Genomic DNA, 20,359 nt, shown 5'->3' with positions numbered 1-20,359 from the left:
AAAGGACAAAACCCAGAGGAAAAGAAGTGAGACTCAGAAAAACCATGACCACTGGGCTCAGTGGAAAAAAAAACTGAAGGGACCCCGTGTGGCCACATGATATGTTAAGTGTCTCATATGTGATATGTTAACATCATATGTTAAGTGTCTCAAGTGCACATGCCCCTTAACTTTGTATATTAGTTCATTTTGCATATCTAATCCTAATCGAATGCAAATAGCTGTAACGCTGCCTGTTGACTCTCCTCTCCTGTACTTTTGTATATCATCCAGTTATCCCCCTCCCCTGTTCATTGTAATTTCCTTTCTCAGTTATTTGTAAACCGACATGATGTGTCCTACGAATGCCGGTATAAAAAAGTTTTTAAATAAATAAATAAATAAAATGACATAATGCATACATGGGCATGCTCAGTGAGACTCAGTCAAAGTTCTTGAAACTTTGACATAAGCTTTCCATGCCAGGCTCAATCGGATAATGTCAACCATGTGGGAGGATTAACATCCTGCGTGTCCCCCAGAGAAAATATTGTGACACTGCATGAACTAAAATTAAACTAGAATTAATCGCAGAGGCAAGTATTTTATAAAATATGCATTTATTCACTTTTGAAAATACTTACTTTAATGCAAACTTGGAATCAGTTTGCCGATACCTCTACCAGTTCACTGAGAACCTCTAGCACTTCACATCGAGCCCCACAACAGTTCACCCCAAAACTTGCAGACAACAGACAAGTCCGATTTCATTTCCACAAGTCAATTAGCAGGTGTAAAAGTGTACAAATAAGTTTGGTAATGTATACATGTATTTCTCTTACAAAATTGCAACTACTGCACAAACTTTGGAACTCTGCCCTGGAACACCTATAGATTACTTTTATTTTCCTCCAGTAAAATATGCACACAAAACCAAAAAAACCACATGTACTCGATATTTATAAGATAGCATATATGCACATACATGCTCTTACACACTTATATGCTATTTTTACACGTGAAACCCCTTTGAAAATTCACTCTGTGGTTTCAGAGTAGGTTTACCCAAATAACTTTATTTAAGGAATTCAGCAGGATGTTTATACCGCTGAATATCCCGGATATCCAGCCAATGTTAGCTGGATAAGATATTCATTTTCCGGGTTTCTGAAAATTGACCTTTATGTAGCTATGAGGGGGTCTTTTTCTATACAATGCCAGCTATGAACATTACTGACAGGCTATAGAAGTTAAAACCCAAGTGCAAAGATACAATTCAGAATCATGCAACACTACAGAAAAATGTTGGCAGAAGATAGCTTCTCCTTGAAATGTTTGCTTAGTACAAACAGTATAGAAATGCTAACCATTATTGATCTTATCGGTGCTTCTTCCTAGCTCTCACCTATATACAGTCCAGAACTACAAAAAGTGGAAAACACAGTAACACAGTAATGACGGCAGAAAAAGCCCAAATGGTCCATCTAGTCTACCCAGCAATTTGCTTATCATAGTAATTGCCGCACCTTCCAGATTACTTCCATGTGTTCTGTTAAGGGTAGTAATTGCCACGCCATGCAGTATACCTCCATGCTTTCCATTAAGAGTAGTAACTGCTGCTCTGTGCAAGTTAACCCCATGCTTTCTGTTAAGGGTAGTAACTCCACTCTGTGCAGATTACTCCTATGCAGAAATGTTATACCATCCATTTCGTTACGTTTTTAGGGATCCGCAGTGTTTGTCCCATGCTCTTTTGAATTCAACTGTTTTTGTTTTCACCACCTCCTGTGGGAGGGCATTCCAGGCCTCCACCACCCTCTCTGTGAAGAAATATTTCCTGATATTGGTTCTTAGTTGTCGCCCGTGAAGTTTCATATCATGACTCCATGAAGTCCCCTAATCAATTATGCAACTGCTTACTTACATCAGTCATTCACACATCTATTTCAATAAAAAATTACAAAAGCAGCAAAACACTTTAGCACTATAAAAACCAGACATACTGTGAGAGTGGCAGCTTCTTCTCCAGTCTGTACATCCCACAGCTTTGCTGTTGTGTCCATACTTCCAGTAGCTACTAGAGTGCTTTGAGGATTGAACGATAAACATACCTATTACAAAAATAATACAATTACAAAACTTAACGTGAGCAAGATCTTTTTCTTCTTTTGAATTACATGAAAATACTTAAGCTACTTAGGAGATCTGAATTCATGAATTGATATGAGCAAACATGTTTACATTTATATCATCGCAATGTTGCTTTCTTATCTATAACCAAAAAATAGTTTTGTAGAATGAGGGGCAAGGTTTTGACACCTCAAGAACTATCTCACTTACTGTGTCATGTTTCTCCTAGTTAAAACCAGCAAAACATTTGTGGCGCACTGAATACTCGTATAACATTTCTCCATGCCCGATCGCTATTTGGTCCCCAGCTCAATCACACCACCTTCTCATTGCCTGCTCCTACCACTGTTGCTCTGTCCCTCCTCTGGCTTGTGTGAGCCAAAGCAGCTGTCACAACTATTTGTTGTATCCATCATCATACGTAGGCCATACTGAGCTGTGCCGCCAATTTCCCATTGTTTTCCAGCTATATGAGCTAGAAGCTAATCCCTGAGCTCCGCTCCAGTCTTCAGAGCTATGGCATAAATGTTAGTGGGCATGCACATGAACACACCACTGGCCTGAACAGATAGACACCAATGGCAAGAATGTAAGTGCATAGATGATTATTGCTATTTATATTTTTGCAACACTTTTATTCATTCTGCTATTCTATATAATAAAAGCCAGTAAGTCATTAACACTCTCATAAAAGGAGTGTAGTGCCCCCACCCTTTGAGTCGCTGTTGAGCTGGGGGGAGGTGTACATGCAGGAGCTGTGATATCAGGATATATGGAGGTCAACATAGCAGCAACAAGATCACCATGAGATGACTTACATAGCAGTAGTAGTGATGGCAGCAATGAGATTAGACTTGGAGGCAGGAGTGGCCGTGGGACGTGAGGGATGTCACAGGAAAGCCAGAGATTGGCAGAAGTGAGGGGTTTAAAGAGAGAAGAGAGGGAGGCTGGTTGGGGAACAGAAAGGGGGAGGGAGAGAAGGAAGAAAGAAAGGCTGCTGGCAGGGAGAGAGAAAGAGAGAGGGAGAAGGTACATGCAAAAAGTCTGTGATATCAGCAAACACATGAGCTGGCATGGAAGCAGGAACAGCAATGGCAAGAAGATCGGCCTGTGGGGTTGAGATAGTGACAGCAGCAAGCAGATCAGCCCACAGGCGCCAGCATGAAGACAGAAACAAGCAGAGGTGGGTGGGAGATGTCAGGGGAGACAGAAAAGCTAGTGAGGAGAAATAGGTGAGAGGCTGGTGAGGAGAATAAGAGATCCTGGTGTGGGGAAGAGAGAGAGAGGAAAGAGGCTGGTGGAGGGGAGGAAGAGCAAGTTTGCTTACCATAAACAGTGTTTTCCATAGATGGCAGAATGAATTAGCCATGCTGTCTGGGACGTCCTCCGGGCGGCTAGGTGGCGGAGCTCTCCTAGAACACTGAGTCTTTTAGTGTAGTGCACCTGCGTGGATCTTCCCGCGCAGGCCCGGTCTCCCTCAGACCGTTTCCAAGCAAGATGAAGTGGAACAATAACTGACCGGGGAGGTGGGAGGGTCAGCATGGCTAATTCATTCTGCTATCTACGGAAAACACAGTTTAAGGTAAGCAAACTTGCTCTTTTCCCGTAGATAAGCAGCTTGAATTAGCCATGATGTCTGGGAGTCCCCAGCTGATGTGTTGAGTGCAAAGTCTCTGAGTATGTACTGACAGCGAGGTCAGATAGGGCACTCAAGACAGTAAAGAATGTAGGCGGATAGTTCTTGTCTGTTGGCTTTCCAGTGCTCAAGAAGTACCCGATTTGAGGATAATTCTGCCCATATCCGCATCCGCTGTGGTCTGCTTGTCCAGGCAGTAGTGGGCTGTGAACGTGAGCAGGGAAGACCAGGTGGCCACCTTGCAAATATCCAGAATGGGCACCTCATGAAGGTGTGCGATGGAAGCTACCATAACATGGACTTAGTGAGCCTTAGGGGAGGTTGCTAAGGCTTCCAAACATTTCTGATAGCAGAACTGTATGCACTTTGAGATCCAGGATGAAAGGGTTCTCTTAGAAACTGGAAGTTCCATTTCCATTTATAAGGTTTATAGACCGCCTAACACAGAATGGTCTAGGCGGTTAACAATGAAACACGCCTAAAATAATTGACAATAAAAAGAAAACATAAAATTACATTAAAAAGCATAAAAGAGAATGTACATAGCTCCCATTTTTTGTACTTGAGGTCTCAATTTCAAAAATAATTTTCTTCTTTAACTGGGTACTTCTCGCCAAGTCTGGAAATATTCCAACATTTAAACCAAGAAAAGACTCAGTTCTATTACGAAAATATAGTCTCAAAATCCAATCACGATCTGATTCAAGCAGAAATGTCACAATTAAAGTGGCAGGCTTCACTTGTTCTCTCTGCGTCGTTTCTAGCAAATTTGTTACTTCCAGAGCTGGGGTTTCGATTATATTCACAGGGGTTAAGAATTTGAAATCTTTTTCTCCTTCCTTCTCTGTTTTTTTTAAAGGCTGGTATATAGTACAGCTTAGATATAGGTGATATCAATTCCTCTGAGATTTTTAATGCCTGAATCAAATATTGCCTCCACATATCTCGTGGGGTCACCATGGGATCTCTAGGAAAATTTATTAAACGCAAATTTCTAGGGATGTGAATCGTTTTTCAACGATTAAAATTATCGTCCGATAATGTTTATATCGTCTTAAATCGTTATAGAACACGATACAATAGAAATTCTAACGATTTATCGTTAAAAATCGTTAAATCGTGTTAGTGCGCACTAACTCGAGTTAGTGCGCACTAACTCCCCGTTAGTGCGCACTAACTCGATTTAGTGCGCACTAACTGAAAATGATACAAATAAACACTTTCCAGGTCACTGAAGGTCAGTTAGGAATGAATGTGTGTTCCTATTGGCTGGCTGCCCTCTTATCTATTGATGTTACCAAGGTTACCACTGAGGTGATGGTTGGGGGGATGGGAAATGGAACTGGAAACTAACGAACACCAACAGAAAATGAAACAAAGTGTTCACACTTCCCAGGTCAGTAAAGGTCACTTAGGAATGAATATGTATGTATGTATTCCTATTGGCTGGCTGTGCTCTTATCTATTGATGTTACCAATATGGTTGGGAGGATGTGAAATGGAAACAGTTGGAAGCTTGACAAAAAAAGTAATGTAATGATCAGCACTCACGTGACTAGAACTTGTTTGTTTATTATTTTTGTTAGCAGGCACCTGAAATGCTAGTGCATGTTGAATTTGCCAATCACTGTGCATTTTAGAAAGGTGGTCCTGGCTGGAACTGTACACAGTTCAAATATATGTAATTGATTGTTGGTAAGTGTATTTTTTAAGTAGCCACACTGGCACCAGTATGTTTACTTTTCCTCCTACTTAACTCACTAGCTCAGCTTTGTAAGAAGGGCTTCTCTGCTTGTGTGTTGTTTTTGTTTGGTGTGAGGAGAGCAGAAACATCAGATCTTTATTCAATCTACTACAGTCATCTCTTACAGTGCCCTATCCCTATTAATACCAGGAGTGTTGTGATCTTCCTGCACACAGTGCCCTAACCCTGATACCAGTCTGAGACAGCTCCCTCCCTGCATTACTAGTGAGAGGCTGGCTTCACAGACAGGGGGGAGCTGCCTGACCCTCACTCCTGACTTCCCCCATGTCCCAGCTAGTGAATGGTGTGTGGGTGAGGGGGGGGGGGGAGGATGGTGAAGTCTGAGACAGCTCCCTCCCTGCATTACTAGTGAGAGGCTGGCTTCACAGACAGGGGGGAGCTGCCTGACCCTCACCCCTGACTTCCCCCCATGTCCCAGCTAGTGAATGGTGTGTGGGTGAGGGGGGGGGGGAGGATGGTGAAGTCTGAGACAGCTCCCTCCCTGCATTACTAGTGAGAGGCTGGCTTCACAGACAGGGGGGGAGCTGCCTGACCCTCACTCCTGACTTCCCCCCCATGTCCCAGCTAGTGAATGGTGTGTGGGTGAGGGGGGGGGGAGGATGGTGAAGTCTGAGACAGCTCCCTCCCTGCATTACTAGTGAGAGGCTGGCTTCACAGACAGGGGGGAGCTGCCTGACCCTCACTCCTGACTTCCCCCATGTCCCAGCTAGTGAATGGTGTGTGGGTGAGGGGGGGGGGGTGGATGGTGAAGTCTGAGACAGCTCCCTCCCTGCATTACTAGTGAGAGGCTGGCTTCACAGAGAGGGGGGAGCTGCCTGACCCTCACTCCTGACTTCCCCCATGTCCCAGCTAGTGAATGGTGTGTGGGTGAGGGGGGGGGGAGGATGGTGAAGTCTGAGACAGCTCCCTCCCTGCATTACTAGTGAGAGGCTGGCTTCACAGACAGGGGGGGAGCTGCCTGACCCTCACTCCTGACTTCCCCCATGTCCCAGCTAGTGAATGCTGTGTGGGTGAGGGGGGGGGGGAGGATGGTGAAGTCTGAGACAGCTCCCTCCCTGCATTACTAGTGAGAGGCTGGCTTCACAGACAGGGGGGAGCTGCCTGACCCTCACTCCTGACTTCCCCCATGTCCCAGCTAGTGAATGGTGTGTGGGTGAGGGGGGGGGGAGGATGATGAAGTCTGAGACAGCTCCCTCCCTGCATTACTAGTGAGAGGCTGGCTTCACAGACAGGGGGGAGCTGCCTGTCCCTCACTCCTGACTTCCCCCATGTCCCAGCTAGTGAATGGTGTGTGGGTGAGGGGGGGGGGGGGGTGGATGGTGAAGTCTGAGACAGCTCCCTCCCTGCATTACTAGTGAGAGGCTGGCTTCACAGACAGGGGGGAGCTGCCTGACCCTCACTCCTGACTTCCCCCATGTCCCAGCTAGTGAATGGTGTGTGGGTGAGGGGGGGGGGAGGATGATGAAGTCTGAGACAGCTCCCTCCCTGCATTACTAGTGAGAGGCTGGCTTCACAGACAGGGGGGAGCTGCCTGTCCCTCACTCCTGACTTCCCCCATGTCCCAGCTAGTGAATGGTGTGTGGGTGAGGGGGGGGGGGGTGGATGGTGAAGTCTGAGACAGGTCCCTCCCTGCATTACTAGTGAGAGGCTGGCTTCACAGACAGGGGGGAGCTGCCTGACCCTCACTCCTGACTTCCCCCATGTCCCAGCTAGTGAATGGTGTGTGGGTAAGGGGGGGGGGAGGATGGTGAAGTCTGAGACAGCTCCCTCCCTGCATTACTAGTGAGAGGCTGGCTTCACAGACAGGGGGGAGCTGCCTGACCCTCACTCCTCCGGGGTATTGTGATCTTCCTGCACACAGTGCCCTATCCCTGATACCAGGGGTGTTGTGATCTTCCTGCATGCAGTGCCCTATCCCTATTAATACCAGGAGTGTTGTGATCTTCCTGCATGCAGTGCCCTATCCCTATTAATACCAGGAGTGTTGTGATCTTCCTGCATGCAGTGCCCTATCCCTGATATCGGGATGTGTGCAAGAAGATCACAACACCCCCGGTATCAGGAATAGGGCACTGTGTGCAGGAAGATCACAACACCCCCAGTATCAGGAATAGGGCACTGTGTGCAGGAAGATCACAACACCCCTGGTATTAGGGATAGGGCACTGTGTGCAGGAAGATCACAACACTCCTGGTATTAATAGGGATAGGGCACTGTGTGCAGGAAGATCACAATACCCCTGGTATCAGGGTTAGGGCACAAGTTCTAGTCACATTGACTGATCACATTACTTGTTTTGTCAAGCTACCAACTGTTTCCATTTCCCATCCCCCATATACTGTCAGTAGGAAACTTGGTAACATGAATAAATAAGAGGGCAGCCAATAGGAATACATATTCATTCCTAAACTGACCTTAACTGACCTGAAAAGTGTCAAATTATATCATTTTCAGTTAGTGCGCACTAACTCCCAGTTAGTGCGCACTAACTCCCGTTAGTGCGCACTAACTCGAGTTAGTGCGCACTAATCGGAAAAAAAAACGATTTTTAACCGATTTTTTAACTAAAAATCGTGCCTAAGACGATTTTCTTGCCCTGCCACACGATTTCTATCGTTAAGACGATATGGAAAACGATTCACATCCCTACAAATTTCTCCCTTTTATTTGATTCTCCATGTTTTCTAAGTGATTCATTAGTATGGAATTTTCTTTTATAACATTAGTTTGAAGATTTCTCATTTCTTTCTCTTCATTCTCAACCTTTTCACATCTTGCCATTTGTTTGTTCATATCTTCCTCTAGTTTCCCCATTCTCTCCGTGGTATTATTTAACATAGACACCAAGGGATTTATCTGATTGAATAAATTATCATTAACCGTTTGTATTGCTTCCCATATCTTCTCTAAAGAGAAAGCTTCTGGTTTGATCAATTCTTTCTTTTTAGGTAATATTAAAAGTACTTTCCTTTCTGTTGGAGGCTGTATCGTACAGCCTGCAGCGTCTCCCAGGCCGGTCTCTTCCATGAAGTGTGGCCTCTGCTGTTCCTCCCCACCGCCTTCATCGCACAGCCACGATTCTCCGGTGGTTTCATTCACATCTTTATGGTCAGGTTCCTTCCCGTTTGCTCCTCGCAGAGCTGCAGGGTTTCCTGGGGGCGTCCGCGATACCGGGGATAAAGTTGTCTGAAGCTCATGTGAGGAGGCGGTTTCCTCTTCCACCCACTCTCCTCGCTGCGAGCTGCCCTCCGGCTTCTGCTCCCGTATTACGTGGGAGTCCATAGGTCCTTGAATCCAGCCCTCAAGAAGTTCAGACTGACTTTCTCTCTCTTTTGCACATCTTTTTCTGCCGGTATGAGGCATTTTACTCAAAGATAAACGCTAGTCCTCGGAGCCCTGGTTACCCACGTCCGGACCCGTCGGCCATCTTGGATCTCTCTCCGTGTAAATGTTACATAAAATACAAAAATGTTTCCTATATATTTTTTCAACCTGAGCAACTGGAGAACTTCTTTAAAAAGTTCTCATTAGATATAATAACATCCTCTCCTGTGTTAGAAACATAGAAATGACGGCAGAAGAAGACCAAACGGCCCATCCAGTCTGCCCAGCAAGCGTCACACATTTTTTTCTCATACTTATCTGTTTCTCTTAGCTCTTTGGTTCTATTTTCCTTCCACCCCCACCATTAATGTAGAGAGCAGAGATGGAGCTGCATCCACGTGAAATATCAAGCTTGATTAGTTAGGGGTAGTAGGGGTTGTAACCGCCGCAATAAGCAAGCTACACCCATGCTTATTTGTTTTACCCAGACTATGTTATTCAGCCCTTATTGGTTGTTTTTCTTCTCCCCTGCCATTGAAGCAGAGAGCTATGCTGGATATGCATGAAGTATCAGTTTTTCTTCTCCCTTGCCGTTGAAGCAGAGAGCCATGCTGGATATGCGTGAAGTATCAGTTTTTCTTCTCCCTTGCCGTTGAAGCAGAGAGCTATGCTGGATATGCGTGAAGTATCAGTTTTCTTCTCCCTGCCGTTGAAGCAGAGAGCTATGCTGGATATGCATTGAAAGTGAAGTATCAGGCTTATTTGGTTTGGGTAGTAACCGCCGTAACAAGCCAGCTACTCCCCACTTTGTGAGTGTGAATCCTTTTTTCTTCTCCCCTGCTGTTTGAAGCAGAAAGCTATGCTGGATATGCGTGAAGTATCAGTTTTTCTCTCTCCTGCCGTTGAAGCAGAGAGGCTATGCTGGATATGCGTGAAGTATCAGTTTTCTTCTCCCCTGCCGTTGAAGCAGAGAGCTATGCTGGATATGCGTGAAGTATCAGTTTTTCTTCTCCCCTGCCGTTGAAGCAGAGAGCTATGCTGAATATGCATTGAAAGTGAAGTATCAGGCTTTTTGGTTTGGGGTATTAACCGCCGTAACAAGCCAGCTACTCCCCACTTGTGAGTGCGAATCCTTTTTCCACATTTCCTCTTGCTGTTGTAGCTTGAGCGAGTTGGAGTCACAGTCCCCATGTGTATGTTTATTGAAAAAGGGTATTATCTCCAGGCTAGTAGCCGTCATTCTGGTGAGCCTACCCACTCTTTATTGACGGCCTCTTGATTTTATGGATCCACAGTGTTTATCCCACTCCCCTTTGAAGTCCTTCACATTTCTGGTCTTCACCACTTCCTTCAGGAAGGGCATTCCAGGCATCCACCACCCTCTCCATGAAGAAATACTTCCTGAAATTGGTTCTGAATCTCCTCCCTGGAGCTTCAAATCGTGACCCCTGGTTCTGCTGATTTTTTTCCTACGGAAAAGGTTTGTCATTGTCTTTGGATCATTAAAACCTTTCAAGTATCTGAAAGTCTGTATCATATCACCTCTGCTCCTCCTTTCCTCTAGGGTGTACATATTTAGATTCTTCAATCTCTCCTCATAAGTCATTTGATGAAGACCTTCCACCTTTTTGGTCGCCCTTCTCTGGACCGCCTCCATCTTGTCTCTGTCTCTTCGGAGATACGGTCTTCCAGAACTGAACACAATACTCCAGATGAGGTCTCACCAAGGACCTGTACAAGGGGATAATCACTTCCCTTTTCTTACTCGATATTCCTCTCTCTATGCAGCCCAGCATTCTTCTGGCTTTAGCTATCGCCTTGTCACATTGTTTCGCCGACTTCAGATCATTAGACACCATCACCCCAAGGTCTCTCTCCTGCTCCATGCACATCAGCCATTCTCCCCCCATTGAATACAGTTCATTCGGATTTCCACTCCCCATATGCATGACTCTGCACTTCTTGGCATTGAATGTCAGTTGCCATATCTTTGACCACTCTTCCATCTTTCTTAAATCCCGTCTCATGGAAGGCTAAGTACTATAAGCCTGCAGCAGGATCCGTAATTATTAGTAATCTGTATAGGACCCGTCAATTTCTTTAAGTGCAGATTTATATACTTGAGGTAGAGAAATGGATCTCTCCCGGGTGACGAGGACTTTAAAGCAGATTGAGTAGAAAGATGTTATTGTGATATGGTTGTAAAATGATGTTTTGTTGGTACTGCTCTCTACACAAGATTGTTTTCTTGATGTATTTTGGAAAATTCAAAAAAATAAAAAAAGCATAAAAGAATAGCAAATTAAAATACTGTTTCAAATCCTAAAACTCAAAAATAGGCAGATTTAAATAAATGGGGCATTTGGATTAAATGAGACAAAAAGCTAGGAGGCTCTGTGTATAGAGTGAGTCTGACATTTATAGTAAGCAAGTGTCCACTTACAATCCAATGTATGGAGTTTACTTTCGCCCTCGTTGCTATGTGGCTTTGGATAAAAGGTCAGAAGGGCAATGGACTGGTTTAGGTGGAAAACTAAAACCACCTTGGGAAGGAATGCTGGATGCGGAGTAGCGTTACCTTATCATGGTAGAATTCCAGGTAAGGTGAGAAGTGTGCCAGTGCTTGCAACTCACTGACAAATCTTGCTGAGGTGAGCGCGACTAGGAATAGAACCTTCCAGGAGAGGAATCTCGGGTGACAAGTGTCCAGAGGCTCAAAGGGTGATAGCATTAATGACTTCAGGACTTCGTTTAAGTCCCATGGAACTGGAGGTTTCCAGACAGGAGGCCTCAGGCATAGAACGCCCATCATAAATTTGGAGTTGAGCGGGTGGCAGGAGATTGGAGTCTCATTGTGAAGGGAATGGTAGGCTGTTATGGCACTGAGATGGACTCTGACCGACACCATTGCTAGCACCTTTCAATAGAGCAAATGGAGGTAATCCAGCAGTTGATCAGGAGAGCAGGTGAATGGGTCCGTACTGTGTTCTGAGCACTAGGTGGAATAGCGTATCCATGTCCTTTGATAATTCTGTCTGGTGGAGGGCTTCCTGGAGGAAACTAGGATATACTGAAGCTGTGGGGAAAGGTTCAGATGGTGGAGTACCACCCTTTCAATCTCCACTTGATGAGATGCAGGGATGAGTGAAGGGGGTGAAGCAGGGAGCCCCCTTCCTGGGTGAGTAGATTTGAATTGTTGCCCAGGGGGATCGGTGTGACCACAGATAGCCGAACTAGATACGCGTACCACGGTTGTCTGGGCCAACCTGGAGCAATGAGTATCAGATCTGCGTAGTCCGCGATGCACTTCTGGACTGTGCGAGATATGAGGAATTGCATCCTGAGCTAGACGTCGGGTACTGGGGTACACCGCGCAGAAGGTCTGCAACTTCCGATTTTGCTCTGTAGCAAAAAGATCAACGCGAGGAAGACACCAGGTTTGAAAGAGTCTTTCCGCCACATCCTGATAAAGCTCCCACTCGTGGGGGAGGAAGATTCTGCTCAGTCTGTCTGCTCTGGATTTGTGTATTTGTTGAGAGAACGCAGATCCAGGATGGGTCGTAAACCTCCCGACTTCTTGGGTATGAGGAAGTATTGGAAGTAGAACCCTTGGTGGAGCTGAACAGCTCGCGAATACAGCTCTGGCAGAGTAATTTTGTGATTTCTTCCTGTAGGGGTCTGTGCTGTGCATTCAGCCGTCTTTGGCGCACTACGTGCGGAACAGATGGAATGGATGCAAAATTGAGGGGAGTAGCCATCCTTGATGATTCGAAAGACCCAATGGTTGGATGTGATCGCCTTCCATGCCGGAAAAAAGTGGAAGAGCCTGCCTCCTACTGGTAGCGGTAGAGATGGTTTCAAGTTCCCTAAAAATCCTGTGGGGGCTTAGGGGGGTTGGTGTCCTGAGGCGGGCAAGGCTGTCGAGGAAGGCGCTGGCGTTGTCAAGCCCCTTGCTGCTGAGATGGCTGAGAGCGAGTTGGCGTATACGGTTGCGGCCAATAGGATGGGTAAGGCCTGTAAGCACGCCGCTGGTAGTAAGGCTTCCTATATGATAGGTAGTACCGCCTAGAGACCGAGTGGTTAGAGACACGATGGCTACCTTTTGCTCCTTCAGTTGTGCTACAGTCTCCCTTAATTTGTCTCCAAAAACATTGTCTGGGAGACAGGGGAGGTTGGCCAGCTTTTCATACACGTCTTCACAAATCGCACTCGCTCAAAGCCATGCTAAACGACGTGCCGCAATGGCGTTCACTATAGATCTGGCCAAGGTATCGAAAGCCTTATAAATAGTACAGAGGAGGTGCCGCAGTCCCTCCTCCAAGTCATGGAACTGGTCAGGAGGTCAGTGGTCCGGGGAAGCCTCCTGTAGCAGTGGTTTTAGTGATTGCAGACACTCAATCAGGTATTGTGTAATATAAAATTGGTGCTGCTGAATCTTGGCATTTACCATCCCCGACTGGAAGGCCCGCTTCCCAAAATCATCCAAGTATTTGGAATCTTTCCCGGGGGGAGTGTTTGAATGCAGATGTGACTTCTTTGCTTTCTGCATCGCCGACTCCACTACAACTAAGGAATGTGGAAGCTGTATCGTGGAGTAGAACGGCGATTGCCTCATACGGAATTTTAAATCCATTTTGCAGGAGGTGGGCTGTCCGGCAAATGGAGATTCCCAGGCTCTGGTCATTACTGCATCTAAGACAGCGTGGGAGGGTAAGGCCGTGGGTTCTGAGGGGGACTCAAAAATTTTTAGGATACCCAGAACTTCGCCCTCGGGTCAGGTATCTTCCGGGTTTCAATGTTTAATTGCTGCTCCACTTTCTCCACGAATCTGTAATATGACAGATCCTCTGGTGGAGATACCTGTTCTGGCTGTTTTTCTGCAGGGTCAGAAGGATAACCGGTGGAGGATCCCAGAGAAGTGGAAGGAGCTCGGGGGGAATCATCCCCAGGAGGAGAAGCCGGTGGGCGTGGGCAAGGAGAGAAGGGACCCAGACTGAGGCTTTCCTGTGGTGATGGAGGGGCCTTCAGGGGCGCCTCACCCTGGCACTTTCCTTGCTGTTCAACTGTTGTGAGGAATTGAGATAAGATTAGTGAAATCTGTGACATAGCCTGGGAGGCTTTGGGGGTCAGGCGCAGATTCTCTGGGAGCACCCCTGTGTGGTACGGCTGCCAAAAGTATGTCTGAGTCTGGTCCCCTTGGTCTGTGGGTGTCTTTAGGTGGCTGCTTATCTTTTTTCTTCAGTGGCTCCTGGAGACCTAAATTGTCCCTGTGCTGGGAAGCAGTGGACAGGCCGGAATACATCCTGGATGAGGCAGAGGAGCTGTGAGAGGCGGCTGGAGATGACGGAGCCACATCAGAGTCCACCACCAACAGAGGAGAAGGTTCCCTGGGGCATTTATGACCAGACGAGTGCTTCTTTGGGGCTTTGGGTGCACTGTGCATTGTTGCATTTGGCACTGATTTGTGTCAGTGCGTTATTGACACTTTATGCTTGTGCTTCGTGATGTGATCCTGTGCTCGACGCTGTGACTCGATTGTATCGGTGATGCGTTGGGGCTCGACACTGAGCAGAGCTGATGGTGGTGTCGGATGTACCGATGCATCCCTTGCGCAGTGCGTCAGTACGATGGGAGCTCGCTTCGGCGCTGGCCTGGCTGAACTGGGAGGCCCTACCGAGGAGGCTCATTGAAGCATCAACGTTTTGGAGGTCCGGGAGGGGGGGTCCCGGAGAGGAATTGCCTGACTCCTCAGAGGGGGTATATGAGCCCGATGCTGCTTCCTTTAACTTGGCGATCCTGGCAGCCCGCTGCCACTGGGCTTGAGGGAACATGTGTCCGCAGTCCCTGCAGGTCGCCTGATTGCGCTGTGGACCGAGGCAAATGTAACATTTAGAGTGACCGTCGGTAACAGACATTATTTTGCCACACTGGCAAAATTTAAAGCCAAGCAGCTGCGGCATTTCAAAGAAAAAATGGTTGTTTTTCACAGAAATCCAAAGTTCCTTGTCAGAAGAGAAGAGCACCGTGTGCTGATCAGCGCTCAGAAAAAAACAGACTGAGGGAGACTGGGGATTCGCGGGAAGATCCACACAGGCGCACTACACTAAAAGACTCAGTGTTCTAGAAAAGCTCCGCCACCTAGCCGCCTGGAGGACGTCCCAGACAGCATGGCTAATTCATGCTGCTTATCTACGGGAAAAAGAAGAGAGAGGCTGAAGGGGGAGACACAATGGAGAGAGGCCAGTGAAGGGAGCGAGGCTGGTTGTGGGGGGGGAGGGAGGGAGAAGTTGATATGAAAAGAGAGAGAGAGACCTGGGGAGAAAAGAGAGAGGATAGAGAGGTTGGTGCAAGGTGCAGAATTTAGGGATATGCATTTGTTTCATTTGCTGCACTTCCGTTTTTATGTTTGTAAAAAATGTACAAGCATAACAAATGGAACAAAGAAAGCAAACGCACATCCTCAGTGGAGTTACCATCCGCCACCCCAACATGGCGAACTGTGAAGTCCTGTTATATTTGACAGTCATTTAATCTTCTACAAGATAAAGCAGCGTTGCTTACCTATAACAGGTTCTCCTAAGCCAGCAGAATGTTGTTAGTCCTCACACATGGTGACATCATTAGATAGAAACAACTTTTCTGTGCTGCTGTCAAAGTTTCTGGAACTTTGACTGAGCATACTGAGCATGCCCAGCATACCCTATTCCACGTATCCATGCTGGGTCCCTCTTCAGTCTCTTAACATAGAATTACGATAAAAAATTAACAGAAAAATAGGAGAAATCAACTCCACAGGGTGGCAGGTGGATTTCGTGAGGACAAACATCCTGCTGTCCTAGAAGAACACCTGTTACAGGTAAGCAACTCTGCTTTCTTCTAGGACAGGCAGGATGGTAGTCTTCGCACATGGGTGAATCCCTAGCTATAGGCAGCTCCCAAACACAAGAGGGGACAAACAAGCACCAACCAGGTGCCAACAGGATCAACAGAGGGGTAACAGAGGGGGAGACAGCCTGAACCCAAACAATGGGTCCTAGGCAGGGAAAGTTAGGTTCTATACCTCAAAGAGATTCCTGAGGACAGACTGCCCGAACCTACTGTCATGTCAGCCATCCTTGTCCAAACAGTAGTGAGAAGCGAATGTGTGGAGAGAACTCCATGTCATAGCCCAGCAGATCTCCTCCACGGGAACTGCTCACAAGTGAGCCACCGACATTACCATGGTTCTGACAGAATGAGCCTTGACATGACCTCCAAGATGGAGTCCTGCCTGGGCATAATAGGAGATGCAGTCTGTTAGCCAATTGAATAATGTCTGTTTGACAATGGCAACTCCCAATCTATTCCTATCAAAGGAAATGAAAAAGTTGGGTGGACTGTTTATGGGCTTCTGTCCACTCCAAATAGAAGGTTAAGGCTCTCTTGCAATCCAAACTGTGCAGGGCTCGTTCGCCTTGGTGCGAATGGGGCCTGGGAAAGAATGTTAGCAGGATGATTGACTGGTTAAGATGGAAATTCATCACCACCGTAAGCAGGAACTTAGGGTGCACACACAAGACCACCCTATCATTATAAAACTTAGTATAAGGTAGATAAGTCACTAAGGGCATGGAGTTTGCTGATCCTGCATGTTGAGTGATTGCCACAAAAAATGTGACCTTCCAGGTCAGGTACTTCAGGTAACAGGTACACAGCAGCTCAAAAGGAGCTTTCATCAGCTGAACTAATACCATGTTGAGGTCCCAATACACAGTGGGAGGCCTTAAGGGAGGCTTCAACTGAAGCAGGCCCACGCATGAAACGTACAACTATAGGCTGTACAGAGATGGGCGTACCATCTACACCTTGGTTGTATGCACCAACTGCACTGAGATGAACTCTAACAGAGTTGGTTTTCAAGTCAGCCTCCAATAGGTGTAGAAGGTAATCAAGCAGTTTTTGAATGGGGCAGGAGAATGGATCTAGGACCTTCTGCTCACACCACACAGAAAACCTCCTCCTCTTAAGTCCATAGGACTTTCTACTGGAAGGTTTCTGGAAGCCACCGGGACCTGAGACACATCTTAAGAAAGATTGAGCAGCTGAAGGATTAACCTCTCAACACCCAGGCTGTGAGCGACAGGGACTAGAGGTTGGGATGCCACAGCTTGCCTTGATCTTGCGTGATGAGATCTGAGGAAGTCCCCAGACTGATCGGTTTCCAGATGGACAGCTCCCAAAGGAGTGGAAACCAAATCTGTCTTGCCCAATGAGGGGTTATGAGGATCATAGTCTCTCGGCCCTCGCAAAGCTTCAAGAGAGTCTTCGTGACTAAAGGAATCGGAGGATATGCGTATAGAAGACCCCTGCCCCAATGTTGGGCAAAGGCGTCTGAGACTGGTTTGCTGTCTGACCTGTATAGGGAGCAGATCTGAGCCACCTTCCAGTTGCAGGGGGACGCAAATAAGTCCACTTCTGGGCTTCCCTACAGGCAGAGGATCCAGTTTGCTATCTGCTGGTCCAGAGACCACTCGTGGGGTCTGAAGGCACGAGTCAGTCTTATATGGCCCTCAGTACCATCCCCTGGGACAGGGTCCAGGACCAGATCTGGATCGCTTCCTGGCACAGGAAGTACGACCCAGTACCTCCCTCTTGTTGACATACCACATAACTTGGTTGTCTGTTTGTGTCAGGACAATTTTGCTGGACAGCCAATCTCTGAAAGTCCTTAGTGCATACCTGATCGCCTGGAGCTCCAGGAAGTTGATTTGATGCTGTGCTTCCTGTGCGGACCATGAGCTCCCCACCCAAAGGTGGACACATCCGTGGTTAGGACAATTTGGGTGGGGGGATTTTGGAAAGATATTCCCCCTTCCAAATTCGAGTGAGCCCGCCACCAGGACAAAGAGTCCTGGAGAGGCGGGGTGACTTAGATGTGAGCCCAGTGTTTCTGCATGGCCTGGCACCACTGCAACCTCAGGATCCATTGGACTCTGCGCATGTGTAAGCATGCCAAGGGAGTAACGTAGATGGTTGCGGCCATGTGGCCCAACAGCCTTCCATGTGCCAAGCTGAAACCTGCTGGCTTGTTAAATCACCACTGCTATGGATGCCAAGATGACCGCTCTGGACCATGGCAAGAAGGCTTTTGCCTGAGCCATGTCTAGCAGGGCTCCTATGAAGTCCAATTGAGGTGACAGGCTGAGATGGGACTTTGGGTAGTTGATGACAAACCCTAGTGACTACAACACCCAGATGGTCAAGCACAAGGACCGATCGGCCCCTACCTGAGAGGTGCTCTTGACCAGCCAATCATCCAAGTATGGAAAAACATTCAATGCCAGTCTGCGGAGGTGCACCCCCACTATGGCCAGATATTTTGTGAAGACACATGGTGCTGATGCTAGCCCAAACGGCAACACTCTGTACTGGAAGTGCTGTTTTCCCACCACAAATTTGAGATACCTCCTGTGACCTCGGAAGATCTCAATGTGAGTATATGTGTCCTTTAAATTGAGGGAGTATAGCCAGTCCCCTTTTTTCAGGAGTGTGATCAGGGTTTTTGAGAACTCTGTTCAAGGGCTGTAGGTCTAGGATGGGACACAGTCCCCTTGTTCTCTTTGGAATCAGGAAGTACCATGAATAGAATCCCTGCCCTCTTTGCCCTAGTGGGACAGACTCGACCACTCTGGCCACTACGAGGGCGGAGAGCTCCCAAAGTAGTACCTCCTGATGCGCTATTGGCCCTCAAAATGAGCACGGAGGCAATTTGGTGGGACATCCAATAGGTTTAATTGGTACCCTTGACGGACAATGGATAAGACCCACTGGTCCAAGGTTATACTGGGCCACTGATCTGCAAAGAACCATAGTCTGCCCCCGACTGGGGGGGGTCCAGCATCTCAGGTATAGGTGGCTGGCTTATGTTCCCTATGATCCAGTCAAAACCCCGTCCCAGGATTTGGTTGGGAAGCTGGTTGGGGCTTGGGAGCTCTCTGTTGCCTGGGACGATCTCGTGAGCTCACCCTCTGAGAAGGGGAGTGAGGGGCTGGAGCATAGTACTTCCTCTGGCCCTGCCTCGTGGACCTCCTGGCTGAGGAGAGCAGGTCTGAAGTGCTGGTGGAGAGCTGTTGGAGAGTCTCATGGTGATCCCGCAACTGGACCACTGTGTCCCTCAACTTATATCAAAAGAGATTCTCTCCTGTGCACGGGAGGTCAGCGAGTCTTTCCTGTTCCTCTGGTCAGAGATCAGAGGCCTGCAGCCATGCCATTCTGTGGGTGTCGTTACCCGCTGCAGAAACTCTCAATCCTGTCTCGAAAACATCGTAGTTTGAATGATACTCGTGTTTTCCACACTCCAGGCCCTGACGCACAAGCGATAAGAAAGGGTCTTGCTGCTGTTGAGGCAGTCACTCAGCCGCATCTCACACCTGTTCCAGAGATTGCAAGAGTACTGGCTCATATAGAGCTGGTAAGAAGCAATGCAGGCAATGAGCATGGCCCCCTTGGAACACTTTCCTCCCAAGAGCATTCATCACCCTATGATCCTTGCCCGGGGACGCTGAGGCGTGGGTCCGAGAGTGCTTGGCTTTCTTGAGAACAGATTCTACCACTAACGACTGGCGTGAAAGCTGACGCTTCTCGAATCCAGTAGCCTGTTGGACGAGGCAAACCCCATCCGTCTTCCTATTGACAGGAGGTACTGTGAAAGGGTACTCCCAGATCCTTAGGAGCAACTCCCTAAACATCTCGTGCACCAGGACTGCCACAATCTCTTTAGGAGCCTCCACGAACTGAAGGATTTCCAGCATCTAATGCCTGGCATCCTCCTCTGTCATTAACTGAAAAGGGATGGCCTCCATCATCACTCATACAAAACTTGCAAAAGTCAGGTCATCAGAGGAGACCTCCTTCGCTCATCTGGAGGAGATGGTTCTGAAGGGAGACACACCGAGTCCTCAGAGAAGGATTCTGCAGTGTCATCCCCCCAGGAGTATTACGGGACCTCATCCTCACTGTGGCCCACAGGGGATGGGACCCTGGGTGCTCAGCCTTCATCCAGAGGCACAGGCATCGGTAGCACCAGTGAACGCCCTGGCAAAACTGTCTCTGCCAGCCTCGATGGAGCTTCCTCCTCCTTGGAATTGGTAATCGGCACCGTATCGCTCGGGGGAAGCATCAGTGCCCCGCCAGGCATCAATGGCCTCCCAGGAACCGGCACCAACTTGGTCGGTAACATAGCGATAAGCATGTTGAGCCATTCCAGCAGCAGTTCCAGCAGGGTGGGTGCCACCGGTTCGATGCCCTGCAATGCCCACTGCACCGCCATCTGGACCTTGTGCTCCAGCTCCTCCTCGAAAGCTGCCAATGCCAAAACCAACTGGTAGGCAGGAAGGGTGACCAAATCTTCCTCGGATCCCCGAGGTGTAGGCGACTGGCACCAGGATTGGTGGAGACCGTCGCAGACCCCCGGCATCGATAGAAAATAGGCACTCCTTGCCGCGAAGTCTCTTCAGGGACATCAAGGCATGAGTCAATGCCTTTCC

The 20,359-nt window shown here is 47.7% G+C and overlaps 1 protein-coding gene across 2 annotated transcripts in view; it reads right to left on the bottom strand.

Moving 5' to 3' along the window:
* DAW1 (dynein assembly factor with WD repeats 1) overlaps positions 1–20,359 on the bottom strand; it is a 182,039-nt gene that overhangs the window by 102,050 nt on the left and 59,630 nt on the right. For both annotated transcript variants that reach the window (XM_029617049.1, XM_029617051.1), the window contains exon 7: positions 1,983–2,090. In XM_029617049.1, the coding sequence (XP_029472909.1) occupies positions 1,983–2,090 (108 nt within the window). The remainder of the gene's footprint in view (positions 1–1,982; positions 2,091–20,359) is intronic.

This window comes from Rhinatrema bivittatum, chromosome 9 (assembly GCF_901001135.1).
Source record: "Rhinatrema bivittatum chromosome 9, aRhiBiv1.1, whole genome shotgun sequence".
Taxonomy (NCBI): Eukaryota; Metazoa; Chordata; class Amphibia; order Gymnophiona; family Rhinatrematidae; genus Rhinatrema; species Rhinatrema bivittatum.
The sequence above is the reverse complement of the archived record's forward strand: the minus strand, read 5'-3'. Positions and strand labels throughout refer to the sequence as shown.